At 42.0% G+C, this 15,991-nt stretch overlaps 1 protein-coding gene across 1 annotated transcript in view; it reads right to left on the bottom strand.

Moving 5' to 3' along the window:
• LOC110464701 (multidrug resistance-associated protein 5-like) overlaps positions 1–15,991 on the bottom strand; it is a 42,825-nt gene that overhangs the window by 12,365 nt on the left and 14,469 nt on the right. The window contains exons 16-20 of the mRNA XM_021520051.1: positions 12,863–13,052; positions 12,417–12,641; positions 11,463–11,592; positions 8,722–9,004; positions 8,288–8,474 (exon numbers count right to left, since the gene is read on the bottom strand). Coding sequence (XP_021375726.1) covers positions 8,288–8,474; positions 8,722–9,004; positions 11,463–11,592; positions 12,417–12,641; positions 12,863–13,052 — 1,015 coding nt within the window. The remainder of the gene's footprint in view (positions 1–8,287; positions 8,475–8,721; positions 9,005–11,462; positions 11,593–12,416; positions 12,642–12,862; positions 13,053–15,991) is intronic.

Raw genomic sequence — 15,991 nt, 5'->3', positions numbered from 1 at the left:
ACTTATATTGAAGGACATGATAAGTAACAGTTAAACTTACATTGAGGGACATGGCAAGTGAGAGAGAAATTAACATTGATGGACATGGTGGATGAGAGAGAACTTTACATTAATGGACATGGTGAGTAACAGTTAAACTTACATTGAGAGACATGGAAGGTGACAGTGTTACTTATCTTGTGGACATAGTGAATGACAGTGTAACTGACACAGAGGGATATGGTAAGTAAGGGAAAAACTTACATTGATGGACATGGTTGATGAGAGAGAACTTTACATTGATGGACATGGTGAGTGAGTGAGAAACTTACATTGATTGACATGGTGAGTGACAGTGAAACTTACATTGAGGGACATGGTGAGTGAGGGAGAAACTTATATTGAGGGACATGGTGAGTGAGCGAGATCCTTACATTGAGGGACATGGTGAGTAACAGTGAAACTTACATTGAGGGACATGGTGAGGGACAGTGAAACTTACATTGAGGGACATGGTGAGTGACAGTGAAACTTAGATTGAGGGACATGGTGAGTGACAGTGAAACTTACCTTGAGGGACATGGTGAGTGAGTGAGATCCTTACCTTGAGGGACATGGTGAGTGACAGTGAAACTTACCTTGAGGAACATGGTGAGTGAGTGAGATCCTTACATTGAGGGACGTTGTGAGTGACAGTGAAACTTACATTGAGGGACATGGTGAGTGACAGTGAAACTTACATAAAGGGACATGGTGAGTGAGTGAGAAACTTACATTGAGGGACAGGGTGAATGACAGAGAAACTTACACTGAGGGACATGGTGAGTGAGGGAGAAACTTACATTGAGGGACATGGTGAGTGACAGAGAAACTTACATAAAGGGACATGGTGAGTGAGGGAGAAACTTACATTGAGGGACAGGGTGAATGACAGAGAGACTTACACTGGGGGACATGGAGAGTGAGGGAGAAACTTATATTGAGGGACATGGTGAGTGAGTGAGATCCTTACATTTAGGGCCATGGTTAGTGACAGTGAAACTTACATTGAGGGACATGGTGAGTGAGGGAGAAACTTATATTAAGGGATATGGTGAATGAGTGAGATCCTTACATTGAGGGACATGGTGAGTGACAGTGAAACTTACATTGAGGGACATGGTGAGTGACAGAGAAACTTACACTGAGGGACATGGTGAGTGAGGGAGAAACTTATATTGAGGGACATGGTGAGTGAGTGAGATCCTTACATTGAGGGACATGGTTAGTGACAGTGAAACTTACATTGAGGGACATGGTGAGTGACAGAGAAACTTACACTGAGGGACATGGTGAGTGAGGGAGAAACTTATATTGAGGGACATGGTGAGTGAGTGAGATCCTTACATTGAGGGACATGGTTAGTGACAGTGAAACTTACATTGAGGGACATGGTGAGTGACAGAGAAACTTACACTGAGGGACATGGTGAGTGAGGGAGAAACTTATATTGAGGGACATGGTGAGTGAGTGAGATCCTTACATTGAGGGACATGGTTAGTGACAGTGAAACTTACATTGAGGGACATGGTGAGTGACAGAGAAACTTACACTGAGGGACATGGTGAGTGAGGGAGAAACTTATATTGAGGGACATGGTGAGTGAGTGAGATCCTTACATTGAGGGACATGGTTAGTGACAGTGAAACTTACATTGAGGGACATGGTGAGTGACAGAGAAACTTACACTGAGGGACATGGTGAGTGAGGGAGAAACTTATATTGAGGGACATGGTGAGTGAGTGAGATCCTTACATTGAGGGACATGGTGAGTGACAGTGAAACTTACATTGAGGGACATGGTGAGTGACAGAGAAACTTACACTGAGGGACATGGTGAGTGAGGGAGAAACTTATATTGAGGGACATGGTGAGTGAGTGAGATCCTTACATTGAGGGACATGGTGAGTGACAGTGAAACTTACATTGAGGGACATGGTGAGTGACAGAGAAACTTACACTGAGGGACATGGTGAGTGAGGGAGAAACTTATATTGAGGGACATGGTGAGTGAGTGAGATCCTTACATTGAGGGACATGGTGAGTGACAGTGAAACTTACATTGAGGGACATGGTGAGTGACAGAGAAACTTACACTGAGGGACATGGTGAGTGAGGGAGAAACTTATATTGAGGGACATGGTGAGTGAGTGAGATCCTTACATTGAGGGACATGGTGAGTGACAGTGAAACTTACATTGAGGGACATGGTGAGTGACAGAGAAACTTACACTGAGGGACATGGTGAGTGAGGGAGAAACTTATATTGAGGGACATGGTGAGTGAGTGAGATCCTTACATTGAGGGACATGGTGAGTGACAGTGAAACTTACATTGAGGGACATGGTGAGTGACAGAGAAACTTACACTGAGGGACATGGTGAGTGAGGGAGAAACTTATATTGAGGGACATGGTGAGTGAGTGAGATCCTTACATTGAGGGACATGGTGAGTGACAGTGAAACTTACATTGAGGGACATGGTGAGTGACAGAGAAACTTACACTGAGGGACATGGTGAGTGAGGGAGAAACTTATATTGAGGGACATGGTGAGTGAGTGAGATCCTTACATTGAGGGACATGGTGAGTGACAGTGAAACTTACATTGAGGGACATGGTGAGTGACAGAGAAACTTACACTGAGGGACATGGTGAGTGAGGGAGAAACTTATATTGAGGGACATGGTGAGTGAGTGAGATCCTTACATTGAGGGACATGGTGAGTGACAGTGAAACTTACATTGAGGGACATGGTGAGTGACAGAGAAACTTACACTGAGGGACATGGTGAGTGAGGGAGAAACTTATATTGAGGGACATGGTGAGTGAGTGAGATCCTTACATTGAGGGACATGGTGAGTGACAGTGAAACTTACATTGAGGGACATGGTGAGTGAGTGAGAAACTTACATTGAGGGACATGGTGAGTGAGTGAGAAACTTACATTGAGGGACATGGTGAGTGAGTGAGAAACTTACATTGAGGGACATGGTGAGTGAGTGAGAAACTTACATTGAGGGACATGGTGAGTGAGTGAGAAACTTACATTGAGGGACATGGTGAGTGAGTGAGAAACTTACATTGAGGGACATGGTGAGTGAGTGAGAAACTTACATTGAGGGACATGGTGAGTGAGTGAGAAACTTACATTGAGGGACATGGTGAGTGAGTGAGAAACTTACATTGAGGGACATGGTGAGTGAGTGAGAAACTTACATTGAGGGACATGGTGAGTGAGTGAGAAACTTACATTGAGGGACATGGTGAGTGAGTGAGAAACTTACATTGAGGGACATGGTGAGTGAGTGAGAAACTTACATTGAGGGACATGGTGAGTGAGTGAGAAACTTACATTGAGGGACATGGTGAGTGAGTGAGAAACTTACATTGAGGGACATGGTGAGTGAGTGAGAAACTTACATTGAGGGACATGGTGAGTGAGTGAGAAACTTACATTGAGGGACATGGTGAGTGAGTGAGAAACTTACATTAAGGGACATGGTGAGTGAGTGAGAAACTTACATTGAGGGACATGGTGAGTGACGGTGAAACTTACATTAAGGGACATGGTGAGTGAGTGAGAACCTTACATTGAGGGACATGGTGAGTGAGTGAGAACCTTACATTGAGGGACATGGTGAGTGAGTGAGAAACTTACATTGAGGGACATGGTGAGTGAGTGAGAACCTTACATTGAGGGACATGGTGAGTGAGTGAGAAACTTACATTGAGGGACATGGTGAGTGAGTGAGAAACTTACATTGAGGGACATGGTGATTGAGAGAGAAACTTACATTGAGGGACATGGTGAGTGAGAGAGAAACTTACATTGAGGGACATGGTGATTGAGAGAGAAACTTAGATTGAGGGACATGGTGAGTGAGAGAGATCCTTACATTGAGGGACATGGTGAGTGAGTGAGATCATTACATTGAGGGACATGGTGAGTGACAGTGAAACCTACATTGAGGGACATGGTCAGTGACAGTGAATCTTACATTAAGGGACATGTTGAATGAGTGAGAAACTTACATTGAGGGACATGGTGAGTGACAGAGAAACTTACATTGAGGGACATGGTGAGTGAGGGAGAAACTTATATTGAGGGACATGGTGAGTGAGTGAGATCCTTACATTGAGGGACAAGGTTAGTGACAGTGACACTTTCATTAAGGGACATGGTGAGTGAGTGAGAAACTTACATTGAGGGACATGGTCAGTGACAGAGAAACTTACACTGAGGGACATGGTGAGTGAGGGAGAAACTTATATTGAGGGAAATGGTGAGTGAGTGAGATCCTTACATTGAGGGACATGGTGAGTGACAGTGAATCTTACATTGAGGGACATGGTGAGGGAGAGAGAAACTTACATTGAGGGACATGGTGAGTGAGAGAGATCCTTACATTGAGGGACATGGTGTGTGACAGTGAAACTTACATTAAGGGATATGGTGAGTGACCGAGAACCTTTCATTGAGGGACATGGTGAGGGAGAACCTTACATTGAGGAACATGGTGAGTGAGTGAAAAACTTACATTGATGGACATGGTGAGTGAGGGAGAAACTCATATTGAGGGACATGGTGAGTGAGTGAGATCCTTACATTGATGGACATGGTGAGTGACAGTGAAACTTACATTGAGGGACATGGTGAGTGAGTGAGAAACCTATATTAAGGGACATGGTGAGTGAGTTAGATCCTTACATTGAGGGACATGGTGAGTGACAGAGAAACTTACACTGAGGGACATGGTGAGTGAGTGAGAAACCTATATTAAGGGACATGGTGAGTGAGTGAGATCCTTACATTGAGGGACATGGTGAGTGAGTGAGATCCTTACCTTGAGGGACATGGTGAGTGACAGTGAAACTTACATTAAGGGACATGGTGAGTGAGTGAGAAACTTACATTTAGGGACATGGTGAGTGACAGAGAAACTTACACTGAGGGACATGGTGAGTGAGTGAGAAACCTATATTAAGGGACATGGTGAGTGAGTTAGATCCTTACATTGAGGGACATGGTGAGTGACAGTGAACCTTACATTAAGGGACATGGTGAGTGAGTGAGAGACTTACATTGAGGGACATGGTGAGTGACAGAGAAACTTACACTGAGGGACATGGTGAGTGAGTGAGATCCTTACATTCAGGGACATGGTTAGTGACAGTGAAACTTACATTAAGGGACATGGTGAGTGAGAAACTTACATAGAGGGACATGGTGGGTGACAGAGAAACTTACACTGAGGGACATTAATAGCGAGAGAGAAACTTATATTATTTAACATGGTAAGTGAGGGAGAAAACAAATCTGAGGAATATGGTGAGAAAATTAGGAATTTATATTGATTGACATGGTGAGTGAGGTAGAAACTTACATTGATGGACATGGTGGGTGAGAGAGAATCACATGGTGAGTGAGTGAGAAACTTACATTGAGGGACATGTGAGTGACAGAGAAACTTACACTGAGGGACATTAATAGTGAGAGAGAAACTTATATTATTTAACATGGTAAGTGAGGGAGAAACCAAATCTGAGGAATATGGTGAGTAAATTAGGAATTTATATTGATTGACATGGTGAGTGAGGTAGAAACTTACATTGATGGACATGGTGGGTGAGAGAGAATCACATGGTGAGTGAGTGAGAAACTTACATTGAGGGACACGGTGAGTGAGAGAGAAACGTACACTGAGGGACATGGTGAGTGAGCGAGAAACTTACATTGATGGACATGGTGAGTGAGGGAGAAACTTCTATTTAGGGACATGGTGAGTGAGTGAGAAACTTACATTTAGGGACATGGTGAGTGACAGAGAAACTTACACTGAGGGACATGGTGAGTGAGGGAGAAACCTATATTAAGGGACATGGTGAGTGAGTTAGATCCTTACATTGAGGGACATGGTGAGTGAGTTGAGAAACTTACATTGAGGGACATGGTGATTGAGAGAGAAACTTAGGACATGGTGAGTGAGTGAGATCCTTACATTGAGGGACATGGTTAGTGACAGTGAAACTTACATTAAGGGACATGTTGAATGAGTGAGAAACTTACTTTGAGGGACATTGTGAGTGACAGTGAAACTTACATTAAGGGACATGTTGAATGAGTGAGAAACTTACTTTGAGGGACATGGTTAGTGACAGTGAAACTTACATTAAGGGACATGTTGAGGGAGTGAGAAACTTATATTGAGGGACATGGTGAGTGAGTAAGAACCTTACATTGAGGGACATGGTGAGTGAGTGAGAAACCTATATTAAGCGACATGGTGAGTGAGTGAGATCCTTACATTGAGGGACATGGTTAGTGACAGTGACACTTACATTAAGGGACATGGTGAGTGAGTGAGAGACTTACATTGAGGGACATGGTGAGTGACAGAGAAACTTACACTGAGGGACATTAATAGTGAGAGAGAAACTTATATTATTTAACATGGTAAGTGAGGGAGAAACCAAATCTGAGGAATATGGTGAGTAAATTAGGAATTTATATTGATTGACATGGTGAGTGAGGTAGAAACTTACATTGATGGACATGGTGGGTGAGAGAGAATCTTACATTGAGGAACATAATGAGTGAGTGAGCAATTTATATTGATTGACATGGTGAGTGATCGAGAAACTAACACTGGGGAACATGGTGAGTGAGTGAGAAACTTATATTCGTTGACATGGTGATAGACGGAAAACTTATATTGATTGTCATGGAGAGTGAGTGAGCAATTTATATTGATTGACATGTTGGGTGAGTGAGAAACTTACTTTGATGGACATGGTGGGTGAGAGAGAAACTTACATTGAGTGACATGGGAGTGAGAGAGACATTTGTAATGATGGACATGTTGAGTGAGAGAAAAAACTTACACTGAGGAACATGATGAGTAACACTTAAACTTACACTGAGGGACATTATGAGAGGTGAGAAACTTTTATTGATTGACATGGTGAGTGAGGAAGAAACTAACAATGAGGGACATGGTGAGTGAGTGAGATACTTATATTGATTGACATGGTGAGTGTCAGTGTAACTTACATTGATGGACATGGTGAGTGAGTGAGAAACTAATATTGAGGGACATGGTGAGTGAGGGATAAACTTACACTGAGGGACATGGTGAGTGAGAGAGAAACTTACACTGAGGGACATGGTGAGTGAGTGAGATCCTTACATTGAGGGACATGGTGAGTGACAGTGAAACTTACATTGAGGGACATGGTGAGTGACAGTGAAACTTACATTGAGGGACATGGTGAGTGAGTGAGATCCTTACATTGAGGGACATGGTGAGGGAGTGAGAAACTTACATTGAGGGACATGGTGATTGAGAGAGAAACTTACATTGAGGGACATGGTGAGTGAGAGAGATCCTCACAGTGAGGGACATGGTGAGTGACAGTGAAACTTACATTAAGGGACATGGTGAGTGAGTGAGAAACTTACATTAAGGGACATGGTGAGTGAGTGAGAAACTTACATTGAGGGACATGTTGAGTTAGAGAAAAACTTACACTGAGGGACATGGTGAGTGAGTGAGAAACTTACATTGAGGGACATGTTGAGTTAGAGAAAAACTTACATTGAGGGACATGGTGAGTGAGAGAGAAACTTACATTGAGGGACATGGTGAGTGAGAGAGAAACTTACATTAAGGGACATGGTGAGTGAGTGAGAAACTTACATTGAGGGACATGGTGAGTGAGAGAGAAACTTACACTGAGGGGCATGGTGAGTGAGAGAGAAACTTACACTGAGGGACATGGTGAGCGAGGGAGAAACTTATATTGAAGGACATGATGAGTGAGGAAGAAACTTACATTGATGGACATGGTGAGTGAGGGAGAAACTTATATTGAGGGACATGGTGAGTGAGAGAGAAACTTACATTAAGGGACATGGTGAGTGAGTGAGAAACTTACATTGAGGGACATGGGGAGTGAGAGAGAAACTTACACTGAGGGGCATGGTGAGCGAGGGAGAAACTTATATTGAGGGACATGGTGAGTGAGAGAGAAACTTACATTAAGGGACATGGTGAGTGAGGGAGAAACTTATCTTGAAGGACATGATGAGTGACAGTTAAACTTATATTGAGGGACATGGCAAGTGAGAACAAACTTATATTGAGGGACATGGTGAGTGAGAGAGAAACTTACACTGAGGGGCATGGAGGGAGAAACTTATATTGAAGGACATGATGAGTGACAGTTAAACTTACATTGATGGACACGGTGTGTGACAGTGAAACTTACATTGAGGGACATGGTGAGTGACAGAGCGGCCAAAGCAGGAGATATGGTTCCCTTAGTAAAGAGTACAATGATAGTTATAACTATTGTCAGTACAGATCCGCCGAAGTCCAATCTGAGGCCCATCCACTTGATGCAAGATTCAAAAAGAAAGAGTCCCATTGAAGTCTTGTCCGAGTATTCTTGGGATCTTAAATGAAGAAAAATCTAATTATTTATTAATATTGTGTTTATCTTATTTTATATATATATTTTATTATTGCATAAGAATATTATAATATCAAACTATGTATCATATTTCAATCTCATATACTTTGATGTTAAATTTGTTTCGATGATAAGGGGAAATTGATTGAAGTCTCAAAACGGTATTAGATGAGGTTGCCGTTCTCTTCAAGTGATAGAACGTTTTAAGCAGATTTCGTGCCGGAACTTACCCATTCACGAAGTTGTTTTCTTGCGAGTAGGAAACAATGGTACTAAGTCCATTACATGATGTGGTCACATGACTAATAAGTGGGGACCTTACGACATTCTCAAGTCGTTTGATATTTAGGACTGACACGGCTGCCATGGTTTTAATAATATAACAGTAGAATCCAACGGGAACAACTGCGATAAGGAGGAAGGGGAAATTGTAGGATGCGCTGACAATAGATGCTATTATCAGGACCGTGACCTGGAGTAGATTATCAATCAGATTAGGGAGGAACACATCAACTGCAATAGAAAAGAAAAGGGTCAATATTAGGTTTGATACTTGTCCCTATTACACTTCACTATGCTATCTAATTATTCTCTTTTATATGGGGGCCGCGGTGGCCATGTGGCTACGGCATCTGGCATCTGGGTCGTCGGGTGGCGCAGTGGATAACACACTTGCCTTTCACCAAGTTGCCGGGGTTCGATTATCCGATCGGACGTGAAAAAGGTATGCCCGACCACGTGAGTTTTCTCAAGGTACTCTGGTTTTCCACCACAGTAAGTCCAAGGCGCACTAACTTCTGGGCCAACAAGAGTGACTAGCATAAATTGTAAAAAAACATTTTAAAAAAAAGGTTTATATAAGGCATGTGATATTCTGCTACCAGTAGCCCTGCATCTGTGGGTCGCGGGTTCGAGGCCACGTGAAGGTTGGTGGTTTTCCTCCGGGAACTCCGAATTTTCTCCACCACCCCAACCTTACATGTCCTTAAATAAACATAGCTAAATCGTCATCTGGTTTCTTAGGAAACGCGCATCATGGAATATGTTTGAACGGAACTGTGCTGCGTACTCTCATAAATATTTAAAAGATGCATTTCGGACCTTATATTTACATTGTATTAAATCCACTTTTATTATTTTAAATTAAAAATAATAGTCTTTTTTTCACGTTAAAAAGCAAAACATCGTTATGAAAACAATATTGATTGAACAGCCTTTTTCGCGGGAAAGATGATGCGTTGTCAACTGTGACGAAATACACAGTTGAGCAATAAACAAATAGTTTCACTTTGAATATCTTTTAATAATTTAATTCATAATACCAGCATATTTAATAAGCATTGATTATCTTAAAAATTGACAATAGATCTTAATTTAAAACGAAATACACTGAAAAATATTTTAGTTGCAAAACATCAGAAATGTATTCCGTGTTCGCGGAGATAGCTGACCGTTAAACGCTTGTGCAGCGGTACGCTCATCAGGCCACGAAGCGGTTGGACTTTTAATGAGATAGAAAGTGCATTCGGGAAATGTGGAGTTTCCTACGAAACCAGATGACGATTTAAAAGATGTTGTTGTGTGAATTCTTGTGTCGATCGACTGTGTTAACAAAACAAGCTCATCGTTTGAGCATTTGGCGTGTATTACTGTCAATGAGGGAACTGGCCGACGAGCCGGGACGATTTCACCTGCTTCGCCAATAGCAACGGACGCCAGTGTATAGGACAGTGAATTATTCTGTTCTGTTGAAAAGGTACATGTTGTACTGTTAATATTACTACACACTTGCCTTCATTGAATCATGCAAACATTTTATGTTGGTACTGTTATCTTGAAGCACTGCACCACAAATGTAAATGGTAGGACGTAAAACACAAACAAACCAAACCACAAATAAATGGTAGGACGTAAAACACAAACAAACCAAACCACAAATAAATGGTCAAACAAAGGGATTTTATTGAAATGAATATATAATATTCTTACGTCTTGTTGTGGTGATTACGATTCAGACTTTGTAACAAAGACTAGCTTGTATATGATTAAGAGTTTCGGAGCAACTATTTTTAACCAGATATTTGGAAGTAAGCCTCGGGACTTCGTAACCAAGATTTAACAGACTATTTGATAACAAAAGATTTACCAGAACAAGTTATAAGAATAACAAGCACGGAGACAAAAACCTACCCAGGTAATAACGACCTTCATTTTAAATAAAATAAATAGAATATTGACTTGTATTATTATTATTTTATAAAAAAAAAAATCCAGCAAGAGAATAGATTAAGCAAAGTGGCAAAACCAAAATTCGAACTCAAAATTAACAAAACAATGGTGAAATATGAACAAAGGGACGATTAACACAGATACTCTCGAAAAGTACAAGGAGAACAAGACCAGGCGTTCATGACAGGTAAGCGTCTTCTGCTTTTTCGACAGCACCCCCATGTAAATTTAAGTCGAATCCAATGAAATCATATTTCATTTTTCTGTTGACGTCCTTTGTAAACTTAAGGACTTTATTTGAAGGATTATTGCTATAGTCTCATTAACAAAATTGAATGTAAGAAAACACGATTTTGTATATATATCTATGGATAATGGAAGATTTTATATATAGTGAATAACTTCATTTAAGCTATGACCGTCTCTTTCCTACCTGCTTCCTGACATATATTTCAAGTAAAATTAGTACCTGCGTCCAGGAATTAACCTATCAATTCAAATATCAAACTCGCTTCAAATCTGATAGATACACTTACCATCCTCTACATCTCGCGAGAATCTGATAAATACACTTACCATCCTCGACATCTCGCGAGAATCTGATAAATACACTTACCATCCTCTAAATCTCGCGCTTACCATCCTCTACATCTCGCGAGAAGCTGATAAATACACTTACAATCCTCTACATCTCGCGCTTACCATCTCCTACATCTCCCGAGAATCTGATAAATACACTTACCATCCTCTACATCTCGCGAGAATCGATTAAGGAGTCGGCCCGGTGGATTTGCGTCAAAGAACTGCATAGGAGCACTCATCACTCTCCCTACGGCATTGTTGTGTAGGGTTACTGTAGCCTTTATCAACACCTGCGTTATATATCGAATGATAAATAAATGAAATGGTTTCATTTTGTTTATAATCGTACATCGCATAAGTTTACCGTTTAGGGTTTAGAATAATTAAGTTGCTTTCGTAGTTTAAGCACGATGTAAGCTTATTTAGAAAGTATCCGTTAGATGATTTGCTTTATCATTATTACTAAGGTTTCTGCAAACATTTGTCGATTTGATGTCAAAATCATTATTTACGAATTGTGGTATATTCAATTGAGGCCACTCGTGTATATCGAAACGGGAATTCAACTGTGCAGAAATTGAATGACACTTTGTTTCTAAAAAACAGAAATATTTCTCGCAATATTGAAATATTTCTGAATTCAGTGAAATTGTTACATATAAATAATATGCCTTTACATGTCGTTTTCTGAATAAGCGATATCGTGCAACGGTGCAAAATTATTTTTTTTGTATTTTGTAATATACATGTATTTGTCCTCCTTGAAACGAAATGTTATTTTGCGGATTTTTCATCTCATCCCAATAAATGCTATTTCATCAGGCATGTATGCTATATCTGATCATGGTTGGTCATCTTTACTCAGGTACGCCTTTTAATGGGCATACAGTTGCTACATATAGCATAGTTAATTCAAAATATTGATTTACATAGGTTGTGTATTCGAAAGTACTGTATACAAAGTGATCAAATTAAACGAATATTGCTAACACTTGTGCCGTCATCAGCCAACAGGACAAGACAAATTGTGTTTTGAATTATACAGTTTTCATACTCTTTAAATTTGATTATGAGAAGATCTCCTCATATCCATTTATAAGAAGGAATTACTTACTGCGCCTGATATTACTCCTTTCAGTACAGCCAGTCCCGCTATCACTAGAGTTGTAAACATATAAACAATCAAATACCAATCCGTTTCCTCTAGTTCCTCTTCCAACTCCGAGGAGGACGTCGTATTTGTTGCCTGTACTGTTGACATGGTGGTACTCTCATTAATTGACCATATCATGTTTGTAGCGTTGGAGTCAGAAAGGAGTGCTATCTGATCTGTGGTAGTCTGCAAATACAGAGTGACTAGTGCAACAATAACTATCGATAAAATCTGCAAACTAACCAATAAACACCAAATTTTGTACATTTGAATGATATTGTTAAATATGGTGATTGTGTTTGTTGTAGAGGCGCTGTAGGCAATAATGGCGTTGTTTGTGATGGTGTTTAGTGTAGGGGTGCTGTAGGCAATAATGGCGTTGTTGGTGATGGTGTATGTTGTAGGGCCCTGTAGGCAATAATGGCGTTGGTGATGATGGTGTTTGTTGTAGGGGCGCTGAAGGCAATAATGGTGTTGGTGGTGATGGTGCTTGTTGTAGGGGCGCTGTAGGCAATAATGACATTGGTGGTGATGGTGAACGTTGCATAGGTGTAGTAGGAAGTGGTGATGTTGATGATGATGATGTTGGCGGTAGGGCTGGTGTTGGTAAAGATGGTAGTAGTTGTAGGGTCCACGTACGTAGTGGTTGTGTTGTTAGTGCGGGTGTTGATTGTAGGGACGTTATTGGTAGTGGTAATGTTAGTGGTGATGGTGTAGGTTGTAGGGACGGTGTAGGTAGTGGTGGTGTTGGTGGTGATGTGTAGGTTGTAGGGACAGTGTAGGCAGTGGTGGTGTTGTTAGTGATGTGTAGGTTGTAGGGACAGTGTAGGTAGTGGTGACGTTGTTGGTGATGGTGATTGCGTTGTTTGTAGGCCTGTGTAGATATGTTTTTGTGTTGATGGTGATGGTCCTGCTAGTGTTTATTGTAGAGACAGTATAGGTAATGATGATGTTGGCGGTGATGGTGTAGGTTGTAGGGACAGTATAGGTAGTGGTGGTGTTGTTAGTGATGTGTAGGTTGTAGGGACAGTGTAGGTAGTGGTGGTGTTGTTAGTGATGTGTAGGTTGTAGGGACAGTGTAGGTAGTGGTGGTGTTGTTAGTGATGTGTAGGTTGTAGGGACAGTGTAGGTAGTGGTGGTGTTGTTAGTGATGTGTAGGTTGTAGGGACAGTGTAGGTAGTGGTGGTGTTGTTAGTGATGTGTAGGTTGTAGGGACAGTGTAGGTAGTGGTGGTGTTGTTAGTGATGTGTAGGTTGTAGGGACAGTGTAGGTAGTGGTGGTGTTGTTAGTGATGTGTAGGTTGTAGGGACAGTGTAGGTAGTGGTGGTGTTGTTAGTGATGTGTAGGTTGTAGGGACAGTGTAGGTAGTGGTGGTGTTGTTAGTGATGTGTAGGTTGTAGGGACAGTGTAGGTAGTGGTGGTGTTGTTAGTGATGTGTAGGTTGTAGGGACAGTGTAGGTAGTGGTGGTGTTGTTAGTGATGTGTAGGTTGTAGGGACAGTGTAGGTAGTGGTGGTGTTGTTAGTGATGTGTAGGTTGTAGGGACAGTGTAGGTAGTGGTGGTGTTGTTAGTGATGTGTAGGTTGTAGGGACAGTGTAGGTAGTGGTGGTGTTGTTAGTGATGTGTAGGTTGTAGGGACAGTGTAGGTAGTGGTGGTGTTGTTAGTGATGTGTAGGTTGTAGGGACAGTGTAGGTAGTGGTGGTGTTGTTAGTGATGTGTAGGTTGTAGGGACAGTGTAGGTAGTGGTGGTGTTGTTAGTGATGTGTAGGTTGTAGGGACAGTGTAGGTAGTGGTGGTGTTGTTAGTGATGTGTAGGTTGTAGGGACAGTGTAGGTAGTGGTGGTGTTGTTAGTGATGTGTAGGTTGTAGGGACAGTGTAGGTAGTGGTGGTGTTGTTAGTGATGTGTAGGTTGTAGGGACAGTGTAGGTAGTGGTGGTGTTGTTAGTGATGTGTAGGTTGTAGGGACAGTGTAGGTAGTGGTGGTGTTGTTAGTGATGTGTAGGTTGTAGGGACAGTGTAGGTAGTGGTGGTGTTGTTAGTGATGTGTAGGTTGTAGGGACAGTGTAGGTAGTGGTGGTGTTGTTAGTGATGTGTAGGTTGTAGGGACAGTGTAGGTAGTGGTGGTGTTGTTAGTGATGTGTAGGTTGTAGGGACAGTGTAGGTAGTGGTGGTGTTGTTAGTGATGTGTAGGTTGTAGGGACAGTGTAGGTAGTGGTGGTGTTGTTAGTGATGTGTAGGTTGTAGGGACAGTGTAGGTAGTGGTGGTGTTGTTAGTGATGTGTAGGTTGTAGGGACAGTGTAGGTAGTGGTGGTGTTGTTAGTGATGTGTAGGTTGTAGGGACAGTGTAGGTAGTGGTGGTGTTGTTAGTGATGTGTAGGTTGTAGGGACAGTGTAGGTAGTGGTGGTGTTGTTAGTGATGTGTAGGTTGTAGGGACAGTGTAGGTAGTGGTGGTGTTGTTAGTGATGTGTAGGTTGTAGGGACAGTGTAGGTAGTGGTGGTGTTGTTAGTGATGTGTAGGTTGTAGGGACAGTGTAGGTAGTGGTGGTGTTGTTAGTGATGTGTAGGTTGTAGGGACAGTGTAGGTAGTGGTGGTGTTGTTAGTGATGTGTAGGTTGTAGGGACAGTGTAGGTAGTGGTGGTGTTGTTAGTGATGTGTAGGTTGTAGGGACAGTGTAGGTAGTGGTGGTGTTGTTAGTGATGTGTAGGTTGTAGGGACAGTGTAGGTAGTGGTGGTGTTGTTAGTGATGTGTAGGTTGTAGGGACAGTGTAGGTAGTGGTGGTGTTGTTAGTGATGTGTAGGTTGTAGGGACAGTGTAGGTAGTGGTGGTGTTGTTAGTGATGTGTAGGTTGTAGGGACAGTGTAGGTAGTGGTGGTGTTGTTAGTGATGTGTAGGTTGTAGGGACAGTGTAGGTAGTGGTGGTGTTGTTAGTGATGTGTAGGTTGTAGGGACAGTGTAGGTAGTGGTGGTGTTGTTAGTGATGTGTAGGTTGTAGGGACAGTGTAGGTAGTGGTGGTGTTGTTAGTGATGTGTAGGTTGTAGGGACAGTGTAGGTAGTGGTGGTGTTGTTAGTGATGTGTAGGTTGTAGGGACAGTGTAGGTAGTGGTGGTGTTGTTAGTGATGTGTAGGTTGTAGGGACAGTGTAGGTAGTGGTGGTGTTGTTAGTGATGTGTAGGTTGTAGGGACAGTGTAGGTAGTGGTGGTGTTGTTAGTGATGTGTAGGTTGTAGGGACAGTGTAGGTAGTGGTGGTGTTGTTAGTGATGTGTAGGTTGTAGGGACAGTGTAGGTAGTGGTGGTGTTGTTAGTGATGTGTAGGTTGTAGGGACAGTGTAGGTAGTGGTGGTGTTGTTAGTGATGTGTAGGTTGTAGGGACAGTGTAGGTAGTGGTGGTGTTGTTAGTGATGTGTAGGTTGTAGGGACAGTGTAGGTAGTGGTGGTGTTGTTAGTGATGTGTAGGTTGTAGGGACAGTGTAAGTAGTGGTGATGTTGTTAGTGATGTATAGGTTGTAGGGACAGTGTAGGTAGTGGTGG

Source organism: Mizuhopecten yessoensis, unplaced genomic scaffold, assembly GCF_002113885.1.
Source record: "Mizuhopecten yessoensis strain PY_sf001 unplaced genomic scaffold, ASM211388v2 scaffold11023, whole genome shotgun sequence".
Lineage (NCBI taxonomy): Eukaryota > Metazoa > Mollusca > Bivalvia > Pectinida > Pectinidae > Mizuhopecten > Mizuhopecten yessoensis.
This window is presented reverse-complemented; position numbering and strand designations above follow the sequence as displayed.